Genomic DNA, 25,630 nt, shown 5'->3' on the forward strand with positions numbered 1-25,630 from the left:
AGCGCTTGTAGTGTCTCCCCTGTTTTCTGTGTTTTCTGTCTTAGTTTGCGCTGTTTTTTCCACCATGCACAAATGAGACAAGAGACAGTTTCCAAATAAAGGCCACATGTTTAATATAACTGACTTCACAATAACATCCATTCACAAACGACAAAAGAAAACTTCACGCATCAGTCGGTTCTGTGAAGGTCATCTTGAAAGCAATGTACATGGGGTTGGTGATGTCCACGACCACCAGCTCTTGGCCCTCAACAAAGCCTAGTTCTGAAAGTGAATTAGACAAGGAAAATCCAGGAGGATCATTAGCTTTCAAATACAGCAACAGGCCTCAAACCTCCGGTTAGCGATTTCCAAACCACTGCAGATGACCACGGAAACAATGTGAATCTTAGCGGCTAGTCGCCTAATATCTATCCTACATATCTAACAAACTGAACACAAAAACCAGCACTTTTTCTAATTTTCTAGCTCTGTGTTTAGATGCTACACCTTGTGCACTCATGCATAAGGCAAAGCATGCTTTACAGGAGCTTGGCAACAACAAAAGAGATTTTTTGGGGAAAAAACTGCTGAATTGCTTTTCATTTATTGTGATAGCACCAATATTACATGAGAAATCCTGAAAATAGATTAAGTTAACTAGGTTTAAAAAATTAGGTTAGGAAAGTTTGGTTAGGGAACAGCAAGCCATGGACAGAAAAAGAACAGCATAGATTAAAAAGCTAACAGCCAGTTAAAAAAGAACCCATGGAATGAAAACGCAGTCAAGGCAGTGGCACACAGGCAAGAAGTTTAGATAAGGGGATCTGCTGGGATAGGGTGACCACGCCTGTTACAGGATGAGGCTAACTGAAGACTGCCTATGCTTCTCACCAGACAGAACCTGGATGATGACAATGCTCAATGGCTCACTATCTTCAACAGTATTCTGTTTGCAAGAAATGAAGTGTGTAGCCAGCAAGTATACACAGGCATGAACCGCTGCCAATTCTCGACCTGAGACGTGCACTGAATTAAGCCACCACTGCTTAGCCGCCACAATGGGTCGGGGTACTAGCGGCAGGGCAAATCGCAGCAGCACCACAAAAGGTGAGGGACTACTAAGTCAAGCATGCTCCCTAGAAATGCCTGAAGAAAAGGCATGGCTGTGGTGGGGCATAACTCATGCCAGACATCGGACAGGAATGGTTGCGAACCACGTTATTAACATGGGCATTTCCTTAATGCGTTCCACCAATGCAACTGTACTACAGAGCGGCTGTAACGCGTGCATGTCGAAAGTACCAAAGGTTCTTACTTGGCATAAAAACCTGGTGAGCAGAACTAAACAAGAAAATAAGGAATTTCCTATCCCTGTGCCACCCACCAGTCTAAATGCTGGTTCAAATCCTTACAGGCTTGATCGTAAAATAGAAGCCCTAACTACCAAACAGCATAAATGAAGTTTTCGCTCTTAGAGCCTGACAATAACGAAAGAAATGTCAGAAGATATATGCACTGAAAAGCTGCTTGTTTTAGTGCAATGGAAACATATTATAGTTCCTCAAGATGTCTGTTTGCAGTTCTCTTACCTTTCAACGTTTTCTTGAGGTTTTCCTTTGTCCTCTTCTCAATGTCCGGAACAGAAGGCATGTACAATGTTTTGCTACGTCCATCCACAGTCGTAGTCATGCCTGGAGATTTCATCTGGCTGCAGAGTTAAAGCGGTACACCACAGTCAAATACAAAATCGGCTGCGTAGTGAATGTAACAAGTACATAAAACATTACGCAAATGGCCTCATCTCCCTGTGGCAGGTTCAGAGTGAGAAAGCTTACAAGTAGAATATTACGAGTACAAGACCACCACTACTCACAGCAGATGTGCAATTTGCAAAACTTCAGTTCTAATGTTCAAATGGGAACACAACAGGCTCACTTCAATTAAATTTGAACTGAACAGCACTGAATAGAAGCAATAAAGATGGGATGTCCAAATTTCCCTAAAAATGGTAATGACAACAAAAGAAAATGGTAGCTTGCAATCCCAACAGCGATGGAAAATAACGATGTCCCAGGTCCGGGTCACTGGGTGGCAAAATGCCACCGCATTACTTTCCTAGCAGTATACCAGCAAGATTCGACAATGCATTCAATGTTACTCAGCAGGAATCAAAGAGGGTGTAAAGGACATCTGAGACCAAGCTCAAGAAAAGGGGGTGAAGTATTTGGCTTGCTCAGCCTCTGAACAAGTCTCACTGCGGATATTTTGCCGCAGTGCCGCTGATTTCTATGTACACCCGATTCTCATGTGCATGCAAATGAAAAAAAACACCACAGTAAAAGCTTGTTAACATGAACTTCAAGGAACTGGAAAAATGTTCAAATTATTAAATGACCCCAAAAAAGCTGTCAAGAACTTCTCCCGTCACGATAAATTTATTTGGTGAAAGACTAGGCAATGGAAGCCTGATTCTGAGATGAGAACAGCAAGACAATGCCAGGTTTTCACGTTTCCATCAATAATTTATTATGTGCACACTGTCGGGAGTGTCAAACCGGAACTATTCCAGAACCGTAAGGACATCCGGTATCCTACACGGTGCGACACGGTGAAGCTCCACTGCTATCGCGTCACAGCCATCATAAGCACCACTATCGCGTGTGAGGAGGCTTCACTGCAGAAACAGCATACCGCATAAGAAAAGCATGCAGTTTCGGCATACTGATGGAAGAACAGAACTACGCGGGACCAAGGAAACGAAATGGCGCCACAGCCGCAAGAAAAAAAGGGAAGGAGAAAATACCAGTGATGTGCCAATCAGCCTACAAAACGGTGCTCAGCTGGGTTAGATTAGCAGGCTGATGCTGGATGGTCGAGCCGCTGCTGTCACTTCGAGCTGGCATGAAGCTCAAAAAAGTGAAACCTAAACTAAGTGATCGGAGTTTTCTCAAATATGAGACATTGCGCCTGCCGTTGCACGCACGTCAGAGGAGCACTAGCAACTAGGTAGCATGGCATTCAGGTTTGCAGTAGGGTTGTGTCGATGATCTCTTGCCAGTTCGAATAACCCGGTGCAAGACCTGGAGTGTCCGAATTAGCGAGTGTCCGACGCTTTAAACTTAAATGGGTGTTGGCCGAGACCAAGCCAGCAGTTCAAATTACCCAGATTTTCGAATTAACAGAGGTCGAATTAACGAGCCGTTACTGTATTTGTGCCGAAGCTTGAGGTGACGTTCAAATATGCCTCCGCGTCAGTCCTCATCACTATTTTGACAGTTACTATTAGCTGCCAGTGCACCACAGAGTGTCGTCTTGCTTGCCATCATAGCGAAAGGCATCTGTAGTCCCTGAAACAGTCCCCACTCTAGAGCAGCAGCAAGGACATCTAATATGTTAGCGACGAATGATGGTAAAGGAAAATATCAAAGAGCACAGCGAAGTTGTTGGACCTAATGACTCCAAAATATCAACCATGCCATTTGCTAATGTAAAAATCCTTAACTGCCATCTTGTGATGGTAATGACACAGGAGCTGTTTGTGGTGTGGTTTCACTTTCGTAACTGACTGAAATATGCATGCTGTTTCAAAGCTAGATTTATGTGGAAAAAAACAAAAAACAAGTTAGAATCGAGCAACTATGATAAATGGCTCGCAACACAATCCATAGTAAAGCATCCATAGAGGCACATCTTCCAACTTACTACAAGTTAACCACTGCAACTACAAACTGTCAATGAGTAGCCACGATCTGCTCTGTCATAATCCTGTTGTGCTAAATGTTGCTATGCTGCCTGCTGTGCAAAATATATATATACGCTTCGTGGGCAGTACCACATCATGGCAGCAAGATATCACAAAATATTACCTTAGAAATCACAGCAAAAGTGGATGCTCACAAACAAGACATCATAAAGAGCCTACATTGTGAGAATAAGCTCACTAAGTCAGCGGTCTCTAGCCTCGGAATATGAGGTAGCTTTGGCTAATTCTCCACAAAACATTGTCAACTTAAAAATTCAGGGGGCACTTTGACTGTCTAAAGTGGGTAGAGGCGGAAGTGTTTTCCGCACCACCTTCGCTGTTTCTGTGGCACCGGTGGCGTCACATATAATTGAGTACTAATTACTAAGTGATGACAAATCACTAATTAATGGTTAATTACTGATTAATGCCTGAATACTAATTAACTGCTAATTAATGACGCTTAAGCTTCGCCTTTAGGAGTGGAACGCGACAGCGCGTTGTAGCGCTGCCAGGGAGTCCACGGAACACCACCCGTTCAGCGCGATGCCTTGCCCTTTGAACGCAACGCTTTTTGAGGAAAGGAAATGGCGCAGTAATTCTCTGTCATCTCGGTGGACACCTGAACAGCACCGTAGAGGAAGTGGGAGTGAAAGAAGATAGATAAAGAGAAGCCGTAATGAAGAAAATGAAAATTGTATTTGAGGAAAGGAAATTACGCAGTGACTGTCTCACAAAATTCAGGGGGGCACTTTTTTGACCTAAAGTGTGGTCACTGATGCCCCTAAGAGTGGAACGCGATAGCGTCTTGCAACGCTGCCAAGGAGTCCATAGAACGCCATCGCCCATTCGGTTCTACGCCTCTCGCTCGTCAGTAAATTGGTTTTTGAGGAAAGGAAATGTATCTGTCTCTCATTTGTCGGTGGACACCTAAACCTCGCGGGAAGGCAATGGAGGAGGATGAGAGTGAGTGAAGACACCATATTCACTAGACGCGCCTTTGTTCATTCCAAACCATCGAGCTGGCATGGCGGAGTGGATAGCACACTCGTCTCTCACGCCGAAGACCGGGGTTCGATTCCTGAGCTCGACCAATTTCTCAATCGGTTTTATTTATTTATATGGCCTGACTAGTAAAGCTAATTAGGCTAATTGGGTAATTAAGCAATTAACTAAGCTCAGTCCCAATTAATTGGAGCATCACTATACGATCCCTTCAATTGGTTGCATGGTTACTAGCCAAAGTACAATTGGCCCCGTTTGAAATTCGCGCACTGTGACGTCACGACCGTTTCCACCAATTGAAAAGCGTGACATTTTCTGTCGACAACTGCTGCTTACAACGATGAGACATTAAAGGCTTCCGCCTTAAAATCAGACTTAGACAAGTATGAGAACTAGCATGCATTTGCGTGCACACTCCTTAGCCAGCAAGGCATGAACTGTACAAGAAGGGAAAAAAACAAAGGTATAACTCCAAGAATCTCATTGAAAATCAAACAAAATCAGCATTGAAAAATGAAGTCTAGTACTGGTGGTCGGTTGTAAAGAGACTCAAACAGGCAGGCGCTTTGAAATAATGCAAAGACTCCCATCGTAACCACAGGACTATCAGATGCATTCCTCAAGAAAAATGCTTAGGCACGGTGAACACCAATTTTCACAAGTGAAAAGCAAGTAAAAAAAGGAAAGGGAAGGGGAAACAAATAACGCCACCAAGTGAACTGTAAATGTGCACAGGTCAACACTGCGCAGTCAGCCTCAATGCAGCTTCTATGGCTGCAATGCGCCAGTGAGGCAACAATGTAGAGGTCAGAGCATTTTTAAATTCAAATATTATACTAGACATTCTAAAAATCAAATTATCCAACAATTTACACACATTATAAAACTGATAGCATTATGTCTCTGATTACTTGCATTTGACATTGGATACATGCCATCCAAACTGCATTCACACTTAGTACTGCCATTGTCCTTTGGTACTTTTGTCTTGGTCAAGAAACTTCTGTGTAAACCTATGGAAGAGCTTTGCATGTTGCCCAAAATGACTGCACCATGATGCTGTGCTGACCCAAGGTGCTGCTAATACAAAATTCCCTGCCCCTTTGGCACAACGAATGGCTCAACTACACTGGCAACAGTCTGCTGGTTTCTCTGAAGACTAACATAGGAAGTGCTCATATGATGCTGGTTAAAACACTGCATTTTTGTACGTTTCTTAAACACTTACTTATCACTCCACTGGAACAGTTCAGCTTCTGCTTCCAACAATACGTTGATAGTTTGAAGATGGATATCACAAACAAATTGCTATGCTGAACCTGGAGAGCCACCCAATAGCAGTGAGTTTTTAAAATGAAACAAAAGCACCGCATTTGCTTATTTTGAATACTGCATACGAAATCCTCCACCATTCATCAACACAGAATGTACTAAAACGCAATAACTGACTTATAACAGAAGTCTCAAATGTTATGGTTTCAGAAAGTATGAAGTGCAGTGCGCAATCAAAAGCGGCACACAGCCATAAGAAAGCTGAAAGTGACATCCTGTAAGGTGCACAGGGCTCGCTATCATGAAGAGGTAGCGACCCCAGTGATTCATGCACAGTTAAGAAGTCTCGGTTCTACAGACCACATAATCAAAATCAGTGTCTCTTTAACACCAGAGAAAAACACCTTCGCAGCTATCACTGCAGAAAAAAATCCAAAGCACACTTAGAAATTCTGCACCAACCCATAAAGGGCACCACATATAAAGCTACGCACTGCAGTGCTAGTGGCAACGACTTTTCTACAAAGTGGAAATGTATAAAAGAAAAACGAAACATAAAAAATTTTGACGTAAGTGGCCGGTTCACAATGCCGCTTGTATGACACTCTCTTGGGCGCAAAAAGGATAGCTAAAAAGCGCAGGTACTGGTAGCATACGACTCACAATTCTTGGCTGTTCACCAGGTGGTCGTACACTTCTTGGAGTTTTGCCTCCGGAGGGAAGTAGAGCTTAACAGGGACCTGACTGCAGGCAAGGCATTTCTCCTGCACAAAACATTTACCGTCACAATAGTATGTAGAACCCAGTGAACTTTCAAACGTAGAGCTTATTCACGCTCAAAAAAAAAAAAACAATACCAATCGCCATTATAAAAAAAAATGCAATAAAAATAGGTGCAGTTACTTTATGGCCAAAGGTGCAGGCCTGAAGATATAAGCTGGAGCAGTTCGTTGTCTTACACAGAGAAACTTGAAAAATCGCCGTTTTCACAGATGAGAGAAATTTAAATGTATGATAAAACTGCTAGTACGGTTGTTGTGTGCATTAGAACAGCAGCCATCCCAACTCTCATGAGTGTTATGCTCTAACACTATTACAGAACAGTTCAAAGAGGCTGACGCCTGCATCATGTGTGCAGAACCATGCATTAAGATAGGAGCATTTTAAGTCTCGCCATAGCACGGTAAAAAAAGCTGAAGAGATATGCATCAACTGCAGCTAGTAACGGTACATAAATTTCCCTGTGCTTCTGTGTAATTATCTAATTTACAACATATGTTACTCATATACTAGTCCAAGCACAGAAAGGCTAACCAGGCATGAGATGAATGCTGGAGGAGCCACAGGCCAGAAAATTCATGCCTTGAAACTGCAGCTTTTAAGATGAAGTAAAACGTCTACTCAACGTTTCGTTCCGCTTCAAAGCAGTATGTGTAGATGCCATCACTGTCGTTGAAAACCACAAAGTTGTTCAATGGGTTGCAGCAGCTGCAGAGGTAATGAAACATCATCACTCTCTGTTGAACACGCAGGGATGGATGACAACTATAGCTATTGGCACCGCTATCACCATCATTACTCCAGCACTAATATTAACACACAGAGTTTCATGTTTCAGAACTTCCTCTAATTACAAGGCATGGCTTATGGTTAATGGGATTCAACGTCCCAAAGGTGGCGCACGCTATGAGGGACATCGTAGTGGAGGGCTCCGGATAATTTCGACCACATGGGGTTCTGAGACGTGCACTGACATCGCACAGTACACGAACTTCTGGCATTTCGCCTCCATCAAAATGTGACCACCACGGCCAGGGATCGAACCCGCACATTTCGAGTCAGCAGCTAAGTACTATAACCCCTGAATCACCCTGGCGGTTTTCTAATTGCAAGGAACTCACCATGACACACTTCTACAATCCAAAGCTCACTTGACCTCCTGCCTAACAGCTTTCCTAATAATTTTTTTTCCAACTGTTTGCATGCATGCATGCATTTCCTTGTCATTTCGCACACTCTGTGCATGTAATAAACTTCACTTACAATGACTTCCCCAACTAATGGAACACGCTTGCAAATTTATATGTAATGAGCTTAGCTGAGAGTAAACTCACAGCGGCCTACCTGGTAGCAATCTTGAAAACTTCGGTCACACAAACTGCAGCTATAGCAGCATTAGTTGAAGCCACGGCTGGTATAATCCTCTTTACTACACCTGTGATAGAAGAACAGAGTACAGAAAATTCTCCTCAGCAGAACAAAAATGAAGCTTAACTAGTTTGCAGCAAATCTGTCTAATCAACCACTCCCCAACTTGAAATGAGAATATTGACATGTTTAGCATGGTAGCTCAACGACTAGTTTTCTTTCCTGCACTTTCGGCATGTTCACATAAACAATAGCCGAGAGAAGAATTTGCTGCCAGCCTGAAAGAATGCGGAAACTTTCTGACTCATGTTTGTCAACTACTGCTCCGTTGACATAATAGCTACAATGAAAGGAGAAGGAAATGTGGGGAAGCTGAAAGGCGTGCTAGTAATATTTGAACCCTGGTTGGTCCATGTAAACATCACCATTTTCTCCTAACTACTACGTCACCCAGCCCACCTCCAAAAAGACCAATGCATCCAAGGCCCATCCCTCAGCAATTCCTGAAAATGCCACTTATACCGGTGCGTTCACTGCATTTTAAATCGGCACTAACACTGTCATAGACTCACCACCTCACATCATAAGGGCGCTATTAATACAAATGCAATACATATATAAAAATTATCTGCGATTCATGCTATAGCACATTCCAAAGCAATGAATTTCAGTGCAATGTAAAACTACTACTACGATTTATTGGCGCACTAGGTATTGAGAGCGACTTGCCTTGTGTCAGCCTGTACGTGACTCCGCTGATGTGAAACTCATCGGCACGCTCTGTTGCCTTCTCGTGGATCCACTGAAGGTGCTCAGGGTTGTCGCCATCAATAGGTGCATCTTCAGCGACAAAAGCAAACAAGGGGGAAGAGAACAGGGGACAAACACAGGAGATTTTACTCAACCCCTTTTAGTTTTTTACTTCATATAAACTGTACACAGAAATATAAAACTTTTAACGCAACTAATTCCGTTTTCCTAACATTAGACAACCTTCTCTGGCAATGCTTCACAGCAACTTTTACATGCCACATCATTACAGATTGCATCAAGAAACTAGTCACACCAGAACTGATAAAAGAAAAAGAAGTCAATGTATCGTAAATCTATGCTACAGTTTAGAGAGATTAGAAGAGAGATTTATTTAGGTTAACAGGGGTTTTAACGTCCCAAAGCGACACGGGCTATGAAGGGCGCTGTAGTGAAAGGCTCCGGGAATTTTGACCATCTGGAGTTCTTTAACGTGCATTGACATTGCACAGTACACAGGCCTCTATAATTTTGCCTCCATCGAAATTTGACCATCGCGGCTGGGGTCGACCCCGCGTCTTTCGAGTCAGCAGCCAAGCGCCACAACCACTGAGCCACCGCGGTAGCTTCGTAAAAGTTACCACCTAGTAAAGTTGTAACACACCTCCAAAGGGCTTCTCCTTGGGCCACAGGAGGATTTTCACATATTCAATACAGTGCTCTGGCAGCCTTGGAGTGTGGGCGATGGTGCACAGTGGGAAGTTGATCTGAAAAGCAGAAGCAGCAGCACCCTTGCACTTATGACTATGCAGACCTAACGTTTGCGGTGCTTGGAGTCTACTATGAAGATGGCAGCAGAATGTTGCTCATACAGCCCAGCCACTCTAGCTAATCTCCCATGGCATGCAAACAGATATTTGCAACTGTTAACAAAATGTGCTGCATGCCTTTCAGTTTCCCCATTCTTTCAAAGCATGTTTTGTGTACTGATGCTACATCTTGAATATAGTCCAAGCAATACTCGAGACCTCTGAATCAATGCAGACTGCTTGAGGTTGTTTAACACGCATCAAAATGTTCAGAGTGAGGATTTTTTTTCGTATAAGCTCCACTGCACTGCATCAATTGCAACTTAAAAAGAAACATGCAAACTTCCACTCAGCAAGAAAAATAATTGCACAGGCATGACCTACAGCAGGATGTACAGGGTCAATCACACTTAGAGGGAACATGGCTCTGCGTGGCCACATGCCTGCGGAGTGCCACTGCATGTAACCCGTTCATGAATCAATAAATTAATGCAGAGTGGCGCACGAGAAGAGGGACCTCGAAGTGGTGCTTCATGCCATCTGCCCCTTTGCACGGGTTTGCTACCGGCTTGGTCACAATGGTGCTCTGCATGTACGCAGCTACGCGGAGCCGTGTTCCCTCTAAGTGTGATTGACCCTGTACTTGTCATTAAAACAAGAATGAATCACAAATCTGAACGACTGTAAGTCTAGCATGCGGCTGCTCTTTCCTGGGACTTCAGCCCCACTGCAGAGCAACTATGTGTAAAACAGGCACTATGGACAGGCTCACAGCAGCCATAAGGAGCTCCATTACTTTCATGTGAGACTCTTTCATAAGCCTCACATGCCTTCAGTTCAAGGGGGTTCAAGTGCCAGTGTGACAGCAATCGCACATAATGTGCCCATGCCACAGCTTACCCATGCAGCGACAGCAGGGCCCCTTTTCAGGACAATCTGCCCCACCTCTCTCGTTTTTAAAGCCACTTGCGAGGCATAATCTGAGTGACAGGCTCACCCTTGCATGACAAGGCTGACACGCTGTCACTGGGTACAGGGGACAAACAATGACACCCACTATGATAGCTTGACTCCGGTAACAAAAGCACTACCATTGTTAGCATCCGCATCACCTTCAGGACACAGTTTAGTGCTCCGGGAGCTATGCATTATATCCCCCACTTCTACCCGTCGCTCCTGCTGCCCCATCTCTGAGTTTTTTTTTACCTTGCGTAAAATGTGCACATCTGACATACAGGTCCAATGTTCAGCAAGTTCACTTTATCTCACCCAATTGGACTGCACCATTGACTACCACAAAAACCTTGGATCATGCTGAGGTACTGCAAATACCTTTCAAAGCGAACGATGCTAAATGCTTGACGGTGAGCTTTTGTTGATGATGGATCGATGGACAGACAAGCCGACCGACGTGCAGATGTTTATGAAATTTAGACTCTCGTAATAAAATGTGTTGAAATTTTTTCCCCGCGTAATCAACCTTCCCCCAAAATTATGTCCAATTTTTCTGGGAAAAAAGTGGGTTCATTATGAGAGTAACTATGGTAATTTGATGCAGCATTCAGCAACAGCTAGCTAAGTTGCATATTTTTTACCTGCAGTGCTAAGTACACCTCAACATAAGGAAGGTTTGCTCACCTGCGGAGGATAAAACTCCAGGTTACAATCGACGCAGGCATTCATGCTTGGCAGGATGACTCGGGCATTGCCCTTGAATCCTTCCGTTCCACCATCGACCATAGGAACGATAGAGCCCTGATCTGCAAGACTGAGCTGCATACAAGAAGCAGAAAATTTGGATGGATGCATCAGGTAATGTCATTAAGGAAAAGAAACTGCCATTAACACTGAAAATGTGTGAAGCTACACATGCTAAAGCGCCCAAAAGGACACAATTTGAGCAGAGCACAAGAGTTCTTAAAAATTCTCGAATCTTAAACGGGCAGCAAAGTTGCAGAATACATTAGAACAACACAGTTTATGGTTTACGGGGTTTAACGTCCCAAAGCGACTCAGGCTATGAGGGACGCCGTAGTGAAGGGCTCCGGAAATTTCGGGTTTTTAAACTTGCACTGACATCGCACAGTACATAGGCTTCTAGAATTTCTCCTCCAAAGAAATTCGACCGCCGCGGCCGGGATCGAACCCACGTCTTCCGGGTCAGCAGCCGAGCACCATAACCACTGAGCCACCGCGGCGGGCTACAAACACATTCATTCAGATAGAACTGATATGCAAAATTTTTTTTGCCATTTCAATATTTCAGCTGCACTATTTTGAAACTACACAACAACTGCACTAAACACGGAGCCCAAGAAAAGTACCTGCTCATTAAGTTTGTCAAAAACCAAAAAAAGAAATCCAATTTCAGAGAAAGCTTTTAATGGTGAGCGCCCTTGGAAACACAACCAGAGCAGCCTAACCATGTGTAACCATAACAGACCTGACACACCATAACATACCATCTGTATTAACATATACAGCTGCTTACACAACACTCACCAACATGCCATTGGCCCATCGTCTTGCCACAATGGAGTCTAGACCACACACGACAATGTGGAATTCTAAAAAGAAAAGACAAAGAAAAGAAAAGCGAACAGGAAACGGAGTACCATTAAACATGCCAAATTTTTTAGCACGCACTGACACCCCAGAACCTGACAGTAGCTACTTGCCATGGGTGCTATACAATTAAGTATGAGACCTAGATGGGGATTGTCTGAATTCTTTTCGTGAATTCAGATGCATCTTCAGGGCACTAGAAGACTACCACTGCTCTCTACGTGATCACAAGTATATATAAAATATCAAGGTAATAAAAATTACAAGTGCTGCAAAGCGTGCAGAGAATAAAGCTGTAGCAGAACTCAGTGCCCAAGGATTCAGTAATGAATTCAACAGTCCAGTACTTCAAATTGTCCAAATACAAGTCATGACCTAATGCAAAATTACATGCTTTCACGGAGAGATGAGCTTTCTCGTCAGGCAGTGCAAGAATTAGCACTAAAGTAAATGTTTTTCATAATGCTAACAGCAGTCTCCAATGGAAGTTGTAATTTATTGGGAACTTAGCACAAATGTTTGCTGCCCACTGCCCATCAGATGCCGTAGAGCAGTTCAGTGCTTATGCAAACCTTGGAGGTTTGCATAAGAAAGGTTTGGGAGCTTCAAAGCAACAATGCACACTAAAGAAAAACAACGTGGAATAAATTGAAGCTGGTGTTATGATGACAGATGTTTAGTGCATGTTCATTAAAAAAAAAAAGAAAGAACAGGAATTAAAATTTTTACGTCATCTAGAAATCTAGTGCTTTCAGTTCCAAACGCGTAACACCAACAGCTAACATAAGAGAGACGTATTTTACGTAAATGCCAAAGGCTCTTGCTACCAAAGTCAAGAATAAAGACGATTGTTATGGCTGAAACCTGACTATCATGACTTTTCAACTCAAAACAACAATTCCCACACAAGTGCCACTCTCCCCCAAAAGAACAAACGCAGAATAGGCAGTGCTGCAGACGCAAAAAAATAATAAAATGCCCTTACGTTGGTAGAAACTTTCATCGTAGTCCTGAATCTTCTTAAAATGCCTGGATTGCAATTATGACAGTACGAGTCAAGGATGCAATTTATAGAGTGCAGTACCTTAGTCATCAAGCATTCATGGTCAGTGGAGAAGGAGTGCTAACAAAATGTGAAAAAAAAAAAGAAAGAAAATGCCACACACATTCTGTGCAGAGTTTGCCATCCAAGGAGTAGCCCTTGGCATAGTTTCAAGGTGAGACAGAAAAACTAGAGCAGGGCGTAGTGGACTGCGACTCGAAACACCTCTCAAAACAGGGCATAACAAAAACATTTAAGAGGAGACTAAGACCAGTGCTTTGTTCACTAAGCAGCACTCGTCAGTTACGAAGTGACTAACTACAAAAAAAATGCATGACTCTACGCTACTTATACCCTTTGCAACTGCCACTGATCCTTAAACTGCTGTCGTTGGCATCATTTTGAACCCCTTCGTGGACTTGGACAAGTCAGGCTGGTCATAAGCCAACTGTCATTTCTGGCACATGATGAGTCCAGCTTATCATGCGTTTTCTGACACTCTATATCCGGAATGCGGCTAATAGGGCTTGCCCAAAGTGTTTTTTTTGTTTGCCGACAGATGGTAGCACGGATAGTAAATGAACATTTTGGTACAATTATCAAAAAAATGCATCTGTTAGGGAGTTCAATTGACCCTTTCCTTTCCTGGACATAAGGGTTGTGCTCAAAAGGATACGGTATGACTTGACATCCGGGTACGCGTTGATTAATGAAGGCTGCAGCTACTTCCGCTTTTGATTTTCCTATATCGCTTTTTCTGAAAGCACAAAACAGAAACAAATGGTCCATGTCCTGACTCTCATGAATGGAGAATAAGCAATGTGGACACCCCGAGTTGCAAGCACGTACCTGAAAAGAAATTGCCGGTTGAGGTTGGACAAATCGATAGTGTCCATGTCAATGACGTCAATGTGCCGAAATCCCATCAAAGCCTGCATAAAGCGCACCAGCAAGACAGGAGGTAAAAAACCACGTCTAGCTTTGTGAATACTTTTACCTGAGTTTTATTAAGCATCAATATTGCCCCTTTCAGTTACTGCACTCATGAAGAGTTTCTTAAGAAACTCTTTGGTGCCTATTCTTATGGCATCCCTCCTTCTTTAGAAACTTTAAACATATACTACCTATGGCTCGGTTGGAATATGTTAGACGCCGCATATAGGTCAGCACTCCCAGATTTTGAATGGTCCTTTTTGTAACAAAAGGTCGAATGGTCATTTTTGTAACAAAAGGTCGACTTATATGCGGCAGGATATGGTATACTGCCATTGCGATCTTTGATCCCCAGCTGTGATACAAGTTCATAAAGCCAAAAGAAGCATACTAGATTCGATCTTAACATGCACTAACCAAACAGTTTATGTCCCACACATAGTTGTGCAGAAAGGCCCAGGTAAGTCATGACAGAACAGCACACTGATGACAAGGCACAGGAGCATATACTTTCACTACACAAGCAGAGCAAGCATTTGCTTCGGCACTGCCTATTAAAATTAAGCAGATTAAGCACCTTAGAAAACTAAGAGGCAAGAATCACATGAGGGCTAGTGGAAGCATATCATGTCAAGACATGAGGTATGGCCTTCATTAATGACACTGCCTTATCTCTTTTCATGCATCTTGCTAGTCATGCAATAGTACATTTAAATAGGATTTCGCTGTTGTTTAAGTATGCAGTGGATAACAAATGACAAGTTTGTAGCAACAGCAGAAGCCACGATATTGCTGCATTCACTGAATACTACTAATCTGCTATACTACTGCACATAGTGTCAGTCAAAAGTAGGCAAAATAAAAAAAAAACATATAGACTAGAGCCTGTGTGTTATCAACACTAGAAACCAAAACTGGCTTACCAGGTCCTTGAGCATCTCACAGCCTAGGCCACCAGCCCCTATCACCAGAATTTTGCACTTGTCACGAATCATTTCCAGGTTCTGGGTTCAGAGGATACACAGTGAAATAAGTTTTTATGCACAATAATCGGCATTTTTTGTGCTCCGCCTGAATCTCAGGTGAAACAGTCACAATGTAGGCCCAGTTCCCAGTTAAAGTGAATGCGAAGTGAAGTAAGTGAAAATGTTAAGTATGCTGCCATGTATGTCACTGTGGCTGAATAATAATTTTATGACACATATGCAAAGTCACTGAAACAAGATCAGAGCTATGTACACGCTCTCAAAAATTTTTCTTCAGCAGAAATTGTGGCGCATTTGTCGAACAAAGGTTGTATGCATACAACTGAACTGAAATATCAGGGAGTTAGGAGACACACTTTAACATATTCAAAATTATGCCGTGGTTTTTGCTTCGGTAGTGCCTATGGCTTTCCACAGTGCTGATGTTTCCCTACATCATATTGATGGGCCATTGTTTAATTTCCAATAAAAATACTAGATAACTATGTGAGTGAGGGATTTTAACCATTACTTCAAACAGCAATAAGAACAATGGCTGACAATGCACCAACACTTCTAGTGAAGCCATGTATGCAGCCCTGCCTTAGCATGGGCACATTTCCTCAAAGATAAAAATTGAGAGCAAAGTAGGTGATCTTTCACCAAGAATAAGTTCAGGGTCAAATCTCAACACATTAGTGAATTCATACAATCGTGGTCAATGGTAAGGAGGGCCTTAAAAAACTTCTTTATTTATAAAGTCGCAATTATGAAATCTTCAGGAAACATGTTTTTGTTAGCTGATTCCAAATAAGTCATTTATTTTATGCAAAAAAAGTCCTTGTACACTTACTTAATATGTTAGGTAACTTTTTGCTGACAGCTTTCAAGAAATTTTGCTGCAGGAAACTTGCTAAAATGCATGCCATAAGTTTTTCTTGACATCAAGGAATGCAATAAGTGTAAAATTATCCTGTCTATCATAGAAATAGAGTTATAAAGTTTTGAAGTTGCCATTTCAGAAACAGGAAGCAAAATTTATATTCCTGTCCTTCGTTTTTGTTGCGCTAAATGAGCAAGATATATGTTAAACAACAACTAGCTCGATACAACGCGCTGACATTGGAGTTGGCAGACTCAAATCCGTGCTGGCCCATGTATACAACTCCAAATATTCTTCAATTATGTACAATGAAAACTGGCCGCTAAACTAAGTTTACATCGGACAACAGTCATGAAAATTTAAGCATGGATGAAAATTAATAAGCTGCCAACTTTTCCTACTCCAAGTAGTATATGTTGATTCGAACAAAGGAAAAAATGCCCAGAATCAGCCTTTCAAAGGCAATTGTTCAGCTCAATTCCCAAAGCCCTTAGACACCATTGCTCTGAGGACTGCCGATTGCTATTACATGATGCAGCTGAGCTAAATAACATATAACTGTCGCAGAATTGAGCACAATGCTTTCAGGGTAGCCTAGATGACAATCAGCCTGATCTGTGCTTCGTAAACATGCAGAAACTCTCGCCAAGTTTGCCGATTTGCTCCATCACAGGGCACTGATTAAGCGAATATTCGACACTTGTGTGATATTACTAAAAACTGGAAGGGTGTACATGCAACGTAAACAAGGTGTACAATTTCTGATTTACCGCAGGGCCTGGCTCGAAGTCTGGGTGCACAAATGGTCCGGGTCGGTTGAGAATTTTTTCAACATGGGCCCATCGCTTTGGCCAGTCCACACTTAAGTGAGAAAGAGTAAAAAGACAACGCAATAAAGCAGAGAGGTTGCAACGAAGAGAATAATAAAGTAAGCAAACTGTAAACATTTCAAATAATACCTTTTCACAAACAAACTGTGGTTTCTTTTTTTGGGTTAGATCTGGACAGAGGGAGGCCGGGGCAGATTTATGGGGCGACTCTCAGAGCGGGTGGTCGGTGGGGTCTTAATTGTGTGATGCACTTCAACTTTTTTTGTCGAAAGAACTGAATTTTCTATGGTTTCACCACAAATTTCTGGCTGAGAGGAAGGGGGGGTGGCAATGATGGGAGGTGAGGAGCTTTACAGGACTTGGAAAAATTCCTCGGCTTTGCCTGCAATACATGATGCCGGCACTTAAACAGGTATACCAGCATCATGTCAACCCTACTACGAGTTTACGGTGGTTGGAAGCCAGTGATCGCACAACATCGATTCTGGCAGCACCTTACCCAAAACACTCTTCCGCTTTCGCAGGTTGTTTCGTATTTAGAGAGACGCTTAGCCCCGCAGACTATTATTTCTAACTCTTTCTCGTTTCGTTGGACGCCTTACGTTTGACTGATGTCAGCGCAACGAAACTAAAACCAAGTAGCAGACACCACTCAATTTTATCGATACTGCTTTTACGTCCTGAAACTCCCAAATAGAACAGCTTCCCAGAAGGACAGGCCCCTTCAAGCCGAAATCAATGCTGTTAGCACGAGTGGCAAATGTAATACCCAAAAGGTAGTCATTCTTACACTTCATAAAACGGTGGATTTCCAGCTCTAGTCATTTATACAAAGCTAGAGCAGGAATGACATCGCCGACACGTTCGCCTGTTCTTTTGGGCAAAGATCACGAACACAGAAGCAAAACATACAGCGTGCGACATGAAAAATTCACGAAAATGCAAAAAAAAAAGCAGTAAAATGACAGCACTCCTAGCAATTGTAACACGAGACAAGGTAACGAGTGCTGTTAAATAACAAGATCATTTTTGTGTAGTTCCGAAGCTCCAAGGACAACAAATAGCAGCATAACGTCAGAGCTAGCCTTGTTGGACAGAACCACAGCATAATACGCATTCTGAACAATAATTAAGGGGTTATTTGGTGAAAAACATACCCGTCCACATCCATGTCATGAGCCATTTCAGAGCGGGCGGTCGGGCGGCTCTTTCGATTCACTCGATTCACTGGATTGTTGTGTGGATACTCATAAAACAGCTGCACTGAAGTCAACGCCGGCCAGTATGCATCAAGAACCGAAACTAAAACTGGCAAAAAGTTTTTCGTTGCTTCATGATTTCATGAACAGCCTCCTTATCAAACGTAGAAGTGCTACGCGCTTAATGCGTTATTTTATGCCGTCTTTTATTTATTGCAATAGACGATTTTAAAGTGTCTAGCACAACAATTTCTCCACCATTAGCTGCGCGCAGTCTTAGTAGAGATATTTGTACAGCTATTATGCAAATGTGAATCGACTGAGCAACAATAAGCGAAAATTTATGCTCAAAAGAATAAAACCACTGATATGTAAAAGCATACAAGGCATTTTAAACGCGCGTCTTATAAGCAGGACTACAACCAGTTGTTTCGAGTTGATGCCATGATCGTTCGAATGCAGCTCAATGACTCGATTTCAAGGCAGTGAACTACCGTCGAACTCCAGCGATCCCACGCGCAACACCTTCGACCAGTCCACATCTCTCTTAGCAATGCTTAGCATTGTGCCTCGACCAGCTGTGCTTTCTTTGCGCGAGGTGTTGCACCAAGTTCGGTAAGAACCGCTGTGTTCCGCTAACAATTGGTTGACTTGCAGCGCTTTTGACCGTAGAGGTGCCTTGCAACGGGGAACAATGGAACTAGCGGCCATAAGCAACTACGCGAAAAATTACCGCGCTAAGCAGTTCGTTCGTGAGCTCTTGCCGGTCTCGTTGGGCGGGCTTGGGGGCGCTGCCGTTGAGACCGATAGACCCCTCGACCTGCCTGCAAAAATCGATCCGCAAAAGGGAGTAGTGCAGTAGAGAGTTCTTTCCGTGATGTCTTCGCTGGTGGAAATGGAAATGTGCCGCCTTTACCACTCGTGCGTGTTACACTAGTCGAAAGTGCCGGCCCTGTGGACTAACCTGTGACTTCGCTAGACTATCAACATGACCAAGGACAGGCTCGCCGCCCTAAAAGCGGTAAAGTACCCATCAACTGAAGCGGCGACCGCATCTGCGGGGCGGGTTGCATCGGCACTGCGCTACCGTCTTGGGACGGGAACTAACTGGCTGTTTGAATCATTTCTGGTGCAGAAACGCGCTTGGTTAGCACTGTTTTTAGCCACACAACTCTCGACTACATCATAACATAGTGCTCATCGTTGTTCTTGATGTAGTTCCGGCTCGCGATTGCCTGGGATGGCGAAAAATGTAGCATTGCTGTGGTGCACGTAAAACAGACGCGGTACCAGACCCGAACTTTCATGGGAACGCAGTATGTATGAAAAAAAAAAGTAATAGCCTGCGCCTACACGGCGCCGTTCAGTGCGGCATCGCCGTAGGACGTTGTCCACATGCCCGCTTGTCCCTGGGTTCTGGTTTAGATGCGTCTCTTGAGTTGTGAGCTACCAGGCCAAGCAATGAATCGATCAATTTCACGAGCGATGTGAGTGCTTAAGCCTAAAATCGTGGCTCAACACCTTCGAAGATGCACTGCTGATTGGCGATTTTGAGAAAGCGAGGCGAAAATCGAGCGATTGTGCGAGGCTCCGAGGTGGTTTCGCTGCCGCAGTGTGTGCTCCGCACAGGCAGGCGTGCCCGAGCGCAGCATTTCGCTGCCGATCAACACTCCCTCCGCGGCGGAAGGGGGGCGGTGAGGTCTCGCGTGTGTTTGTATCGTTGCCGGAATGACTGTCACACAGGCGGCACGAAACCGAAAGATCGCCCCCCCTTTCATGGACGGGGATCGGTAGTACGAGTGGATGGGGTGATTGTGTGTGTGTGCGCGCGCGTCGCGCCCGAACCATTGCGGTCGTTGCTCATTTGGTCGATCAAGAAAAAGTCGTCGAGTGGTGTCCGCTCGCCCGTTCGTAGTGCGGTGGCGTGCAAGAAGGGCGTAGAGGGAGGGAAGGAGGTTCCGCTTTGCTGGATGCGACCCTTTTGTTTCTTTTTGCTCGCTTCTCTAGTATAGTAGTTGGTGGAGGCCGAGTGGGGGGCACCCCTCCTCTCCCGGTTGCTTGTGTCCCGTGTGTCACACAATCTCTCTCTCCCTCATTCTCCTCTCACTCCACGACGGCGACGTTCCTCCCGTCGGCGTTGTCAGCAGAGGGGCGTGGGTGTTTCATTCACCGACGTCAGTAGCGCGGCGTCTAGGGAGGGCAACCTCTCGCAGGAATTCGATTAGTCAGGGCTAATTGGTCGGTCCTGATGAAAACGCCGTCATCGGTCGCGGAATATAAACTCGTTTGCGCCCTGGGATCCGCTCGGCGCCGTCCTTACGAGGCTCATTGTGGAGTGATGGCTCGTTCGGGGCAGAGAGGGACACGTTTATGCCCTCTGGAATGCGTCTCTCCCTCGTCGTCGCCTGTGTACGCAAGGCGTGTTCTGGTCTGGCCGCTCGCATCTGGCGTCATTGCGTGCCTCGGATGTGGCTGGTCTTCTGTCCCGTTGATTGACGGGCTTCCCAGAAAAACGCGGCTAGTGGAGTGCAGGGCAGCCACAGGATTGTCGCGGAACGCGAACTTTACGAGCTGGGCAGCGCCGGGGAAATCCGTGAACTTTATCCGGAACGGCGCCTTGCGCTGAACAGGGCGTTGGTTCGTGTAGGCGCGCTGAATGTTGCTTATTGTCTTCTTGAAACACGTCCACCTAAACGAAAGTAAACAACTGGAAAGGTTACAAAATTTCTCAGCAGGCGGAGAGGATAGCTGGTGAACTTTTCTTCTCTGCAAAATATGACCATTTGAGGCAACAGGCTTTAATGGAAGGCAGGTCCTTTTGTATCGTGAAGCTCACCAGCACAAAATTTCATATATATAGTGTTGTGTCATTGCAGGTCTTTTGTGCAACTCATATAGTTATGCCATCTCATACTCATGTCACCTCGTGACTCATATACTTATGTCATATCAGAGGTCCCGATACAGCATTCGTTTTTTGGGACTTACTTTCCTATATTCATTGATGTACGGTTTGTATCACCGAATAAAAATCTTCTTCAAAAAGCCAAAGAAAGCATAGGAGAATTTTTAAAAAATATGTGGTGTTGATCGCTGGGAGATTAGTAGTTTAACAATTTTATGCCTAAAAAATAATTGATTAGCTAGTAGGAGAAAAAAAACAAGCACATGCTGCCAGTGGGATCCGAACCCTTCATATGTACGTTGTAACGAGCCCCTCATTTCCTAATCCTTGTCTGCTCACAGTTATGTTATTGGATTGAACAGATGTTGCTTCAGCTGGTCGCAAATGCAAGATAAGTGTTGAGCTTGCGTTGGGTAGCTGTTGCTTACATGTTGCACTGTTCTATACAGAGGAGTTTATTGCACACGTGTGTAGCAGTTGGCATGAGCGCTGCTGCAATGCTCAGCCAAGTACAGTGTATGTAGAGGACATCTTGTTGTCCTTTTTGTTTGTACTTGAGTGCAGTTTCAAATCCATATCAGGTGGCTGGAGCTTAGCGTCCAAAGAGAAAAAGCACCGCCCGGACAGGTGTGCGCAAAGTCGGTGCGACAAGTTTAGCATTTTGCATGGCGAGCAGTGGTATCTGAAAACATTGGGCAGCCAGAGTTATGCGGAGTATGCTTTTAACAATTGTACCCAGCTTAATCAGTTTTTCTATGGCCTCTATGCTTTTCTTTTCACTTATGCTGCTGTTAGTAATCTGTTATATAACCATTCATATTACCGGCACCAGTTGGGCTAAGATGGCAATTTCTGGCACTTCGGAACTGCTAAACTATAGATGTATTGCAACAGCATGCTTTTGAGGTTATGATGGAATACATCGTGGAGCTTGAGTTGTGAGGACCTCAAAAACAGGCTTTTTTTTTTAATTGAGCTTCCGGTACTAATTTTTTCAAAGTGTAACTGAGTTTATTTGAACAGAAAGATATGTGCAACTAGAAATGGGGTTTATTGGCACTATAAGCACCAGGTACTCAACAGCATTCTCTGAAATCAGCTGTCATTACAGCACCAACGAGCAATGTGCGCTCAGTGATAGCACTGCCTCTTCCGCTCAGACACATTGTTGTCATTGCGGGGTGAATAATTTCTCTGTTTAAAACTGGATATATAGTTTTAGCATAAACATTACAGGCCAGTAGTAACGAGTTTTTCTTTTGTGAAAGAGTTTACTTTTTTTCTTTTTCACAAAATATATCTGGCTATTTTTTCAGGCACAGAATTTTCAGCTTTTTTTTTTTTTATCAAAATAACATATTAATTAAGGATGCGTTCTCGTTTCTATCTTACAATGATAAGCAATAATCAAATATTTAGTCATGCTTTGTTACATCCTCTTCCATTATTTATCAATACTTTACTGTACACCATGAACGTCTGGAGAAAGAGATCCATTCAACCTGTTTGACAACTTTCGCTTAAGCTCTTGTCAAGGCAGGGAGTTCGTGCTTCATTGCACACGTTCTTGGCACCGATCCAGGGTGTGGCATCTGCTGCCTTTGCAGCACAGCTAGTGACTCACACTTCCTTGTTTGTCCGGACGTGGGTGTAGAAGCTGTGTTTATGTCTGCCATGCATCACTCTCGTACAGTTCACAAGCCCTGTAGCTGTCACACTCTCAGGGAGGGCAGGACGCAGGATTTTTGATGTGCTAGCAGACCTCGAGCAGCTTTGTTGGTCTTTTGAGCCCTCCGCTTTCCTCTCAACACTTCTCAGTCATTCATTTCCTCCACGAGCGAGGGAAAGACCAGGATAGCCACTTCACGCCCACTTTGTAGATATTGTGGTAAGGTCGTTGACACGCTTGCTGCTGTATTTTGAGTGACTATGCTTTTCTTACATGAGGCTGAGGGAACATGTTTTGCTAGCAACTAAAGAGAGCTGTGCTGCTCTGGAAGTCCACAGGATTGAACCCTTAGCCATTGTAGGATGCCCTGCACATCCTACACTGGGCAACGCAGATGGTGATCAGTAGGTAATTGATCTGCACAAAGAAGTTTGAAAAGCGCTGAGGGTTACGTTTTCATGAACTGGATGAAAGACATGAACATATGCTTCCATCTTCTAAAAATGACGGGCAGCTCATGGCCTAACATTTAGGAGTTTTCATTTTGTGTGCTTGGTTTCAAGGGTGTTCCGTTGTTCACTGAAGGCCACAGTTTGGACGAAAACGGACTGTTAGACGTGACAGTGAGTTGTGCAGGACGCGTGCAAGTTTGGAATGTTTGTATGAAAATAGGGTGTTTTAAGCTGGGTGTAGCTCTCAACTGTTTTTGCATCGATTAGAGGTCATTCCGTATGGGGTGTCAAACAGTGGAAGATCGTTTGGCAGAGGCCAGAGGGTGCCCTCTGTTGAATATTTTGTTATCGCTGCCCGCTGGCTAGAGTGGTGCTCATAGGTTTGGTCTTTTCAGTCCTCTGATTTGACGAGCATTCTGTGGAGTGGCAGAAAAAAATGCTCTTACGCATGCTGGTGTGCTGTCCAGATATGTGCTATTACACTATCTTTATCCCGAAAGAATTTTGTGCTGAGGTTTCACAATAGAGGAAACTAATTTCATGATTGCAAATTAATTGGTTTCAAAACTCTTTGTTATCTTTGCGCTCGTTCAAGAGCACTGCAGTTCCAGTGGTGAGGGATGATACCTCAGTGACACTGAAAGTGAATTGCTTGTCAGGCAATGCTTTCTTTATGTTTTTGAGCTTATCCGTCAGCGTTTTGACATCCAGCTACATGATTTCTGTGAACTAAAGTGGCTCTCTAGAAGTGGTGAATAAAGATAACTACTCAGGGAACAAACGCGGGTTAATGACATCCTAGTTGAAATCAAGAGAAAGAAGTGGGCTTGGACAGGGCATGTAATGCGAAGGCAAGATAACCGCTGGTCCTTAAGGGTAACGGAGTGGATTCCAAGGGAAAGCAAACGTAGCAGGGGACGGCAGAAAGTTAGGTGGGCGGATGAGATTAAGAAGTTTGCGGGGATACGGGGGCCGCAGCTGGCAAAGGGCAGGGTTAATTGGAGAGACATGGGAGAGGCCTTTGCCCTGCAGTGGGTGTAGTCAGGCTGATGATGGTGATGATGATGACTCAGTGACTTGCAGCAAGTTTAGCTTTTACAAGTGGTGTTTTTGAAGCTGATTGCATAGTTTTACTGAATCGGTATGTCAAACATGGATTCAACTCCTGTTTCTGTCGAAAACTCATGAGAAATTTGTAATTTTTGCTCTCACTGTTTTCGTAAAATATTTGAATTATTAAGGGATAAGAATGTGGTAACAAGGTTAATGTACGTAACGGTTGATCACTGTCCATGAAATGTTTTCTCGATTCTTTTTGGTTGTTCATGGTTATTTCCAGTAGCTGAAAGTCACTTAGGACTGTTAATGGAGAATTCTACATAACCTTCTTCTATATGCAGAGTGAGTGAGTGCATGTGTACATGCGTGCGTGTGTGTGAGTGAGTGAATAAACTTGTTTTGCATACACATGGTGTCGGTATACTGCAGCGGAGAATCTGCTATTTGTGTGAGACTGCACTGAAGTAATGATAAGAGCAGTAAAAATGCCCTTGTCTCTCTTTTTTTTTTTTGCTATGGCTGGCATGTAGGTTACGTAGACCATGTGGATATCTCCAGTTATATAATGATTTTTTAATGTTTTAGCTTGAGTATACCAAAATCATTATCTTCGTTTTAGCACGAAATATCCAGAAATTTGGAATTTTAATAATCCCAGCTTTTATTGCCGGTCTGTGATGTCACTGTTTCTACTTTTGTTTACAGTTTCAAATGAAAAATATTAACTAACTTTCTGGTTGTTTGTTTTGTTTGGTTTCTGTGGGTGCGTGCATGAATATGACGTCGAGTTTTAAGTTCTGTGCAGTGTTTTACTGGTTTCGATATTTCTTCACTAAGTTTCTTCCACTTGTTGGCAATCGCATTATCTGATGTGCTCCATCCTTCGCACTACATAATCTCAATTTCACTTCGTTCTGTACTTGCAGGCGCAAGGCGAAGACGATGTTTCGGTCACAGTTGAAGAAGGGGCAAATTTCATGGATGAATTCTTTGCGGAGGTAAGTAAAGGTCACCCCTTTAAAGATGCTGAAGGCAGCGGTTGAGCTTGGTGCTATTGTGCTGTCAGAAAGTGTTGGATTACCCTGAACGGATAGCTGCTGTGCGGGGCCACGTTTTTTCATTTGAATGTCGTTGCACATAACTCTCGGGCACTGTCTGCTGCAAAAGTTTACGCGACACAGGCGTGCGGCAAAAGTTCTGTTTCAGCCCGGCAATGCTAAGCAGTTTTCTGGAGAACCTCCCAACAGGAGTGGTTCAACAGGAAAATGGCGCAAAAGACGTGGACAAAAGAGACAAACACAACAGGACCAGCGCTAATGTCTCTTTGTTCACGTGTTTGTCTCTTTTGTCCACGTCTTTTGCGCCATTTTCCTGTTGAATCATGAACCAACTAGCCCAAACTAGAGTTCTTCTTCAACAG

The 25,630-nt window shown here is 43.7% G+C and overlaps 2 protein-coding genes across 4 annotated transcripts in view; one reads left to right on the forward strand and one right to left on the reverse strand.

Annotated features, from left to right (window-relative positions):
- Nucleotides 1-88: 88 nt before the first annotated feature.
- Nucleotides 89-18,215, reverse strand: Uba3 (Ubiquitin-like activating enzyme 3). The gene is made up of 15 exons (XM_089574249.1): nt 18,084-18,215; nt 16,867-16,957; nt 15,172-15,252; nt 14,165-14,247; nt 13,992-14,072; nt 13,259-13,302; nt 12,211-12,275; nt 11,347-11,481; nt 9,564-9,666; nt 8,879-8,989; nt 8,126-8,216; nt 7,408-7,489; nt 6,665-6,765; nt 1,572-1,690; nt 89-264 (listed from the first exon to the last, which is right to left on the reverse strand). The coding sequence occupies exons 1-15, from the start codon at nt 18,107-18,109 to the stop codon at nt 164-166; spliced, it is 1,314 nt and encodes a 437-aa protein (XP_089430375.1). The 5' UTR covers nt 18,110-18,215; the 3' UTR covers nt 89-163.
- Nucleotides 18,216-18,865: 650 nt separating this feature from the next.
- LOC149364309 (syntaxin-like) overlaps nt 18,866-25,630 on the forward strand; it is a 45,511-nt gene continuing 38,746 nt past the window's right edge. For 2 of the 3 annotated variants that reach the window (XR_016289170.1, XM_089574250.1), the window contains exons 1-2: nt 18,866-19,146; nt 25,137-25,208. Coding sequence is in view for 2 of the 3 variants with exons in the window: in XM_089574250.1 (XP_089430376.1) it covers nt 19,114-19,146; nt 25,137-25,208 (105 nt within the window). In the remaining variant the exon portion in view is untranslated. The remainder of the gene's footprint in view (nt 19,147-25,136; nt 25,209-25,630) is intronic. The other variant, XM_089574251.1, reaches the window with a different exon arrangement.

The sequence above is a fragment of the Amblyomma mixtum genome, chromosome 2, assembly GCF_055824585.1.
Source record: "Amblyomma mixtum isolate Tamu chromosome 2, ASM5582458v1, whole genome shotgun sequence".
Classification (NCBI taxonomy): domain Eukaryota; kingdom Metazoa; phylum Arthropoda; class Arachnida; order Ixodida; family Ixodidae; genus Amblyomma; species Amblyomma mixtum.

Excerpts from the sequence above, each read along its gene's own strand:
- Uba3 (XM_089574249.1), bottom strand. The coding sequence starts at position 18,109 with ATGGCTCATGACATGGATGTGGACGG. Across the intron at positions 7,490-8,125 it reads GTTTTCAAGATTGCTACCAG|CTGCTGCAACCCATTGAACA; the intron begins GTAGGCCGCTGT and ends TTACCTCTGCAG. Across the intron at positions 265-1,571 it reads CCTCAAGAAAACGTTGAAAG|AACTAGGCTTTGTTGAGGGC; the intron begins GTAAGAGAACTG and ends ATTCACTTTCAG.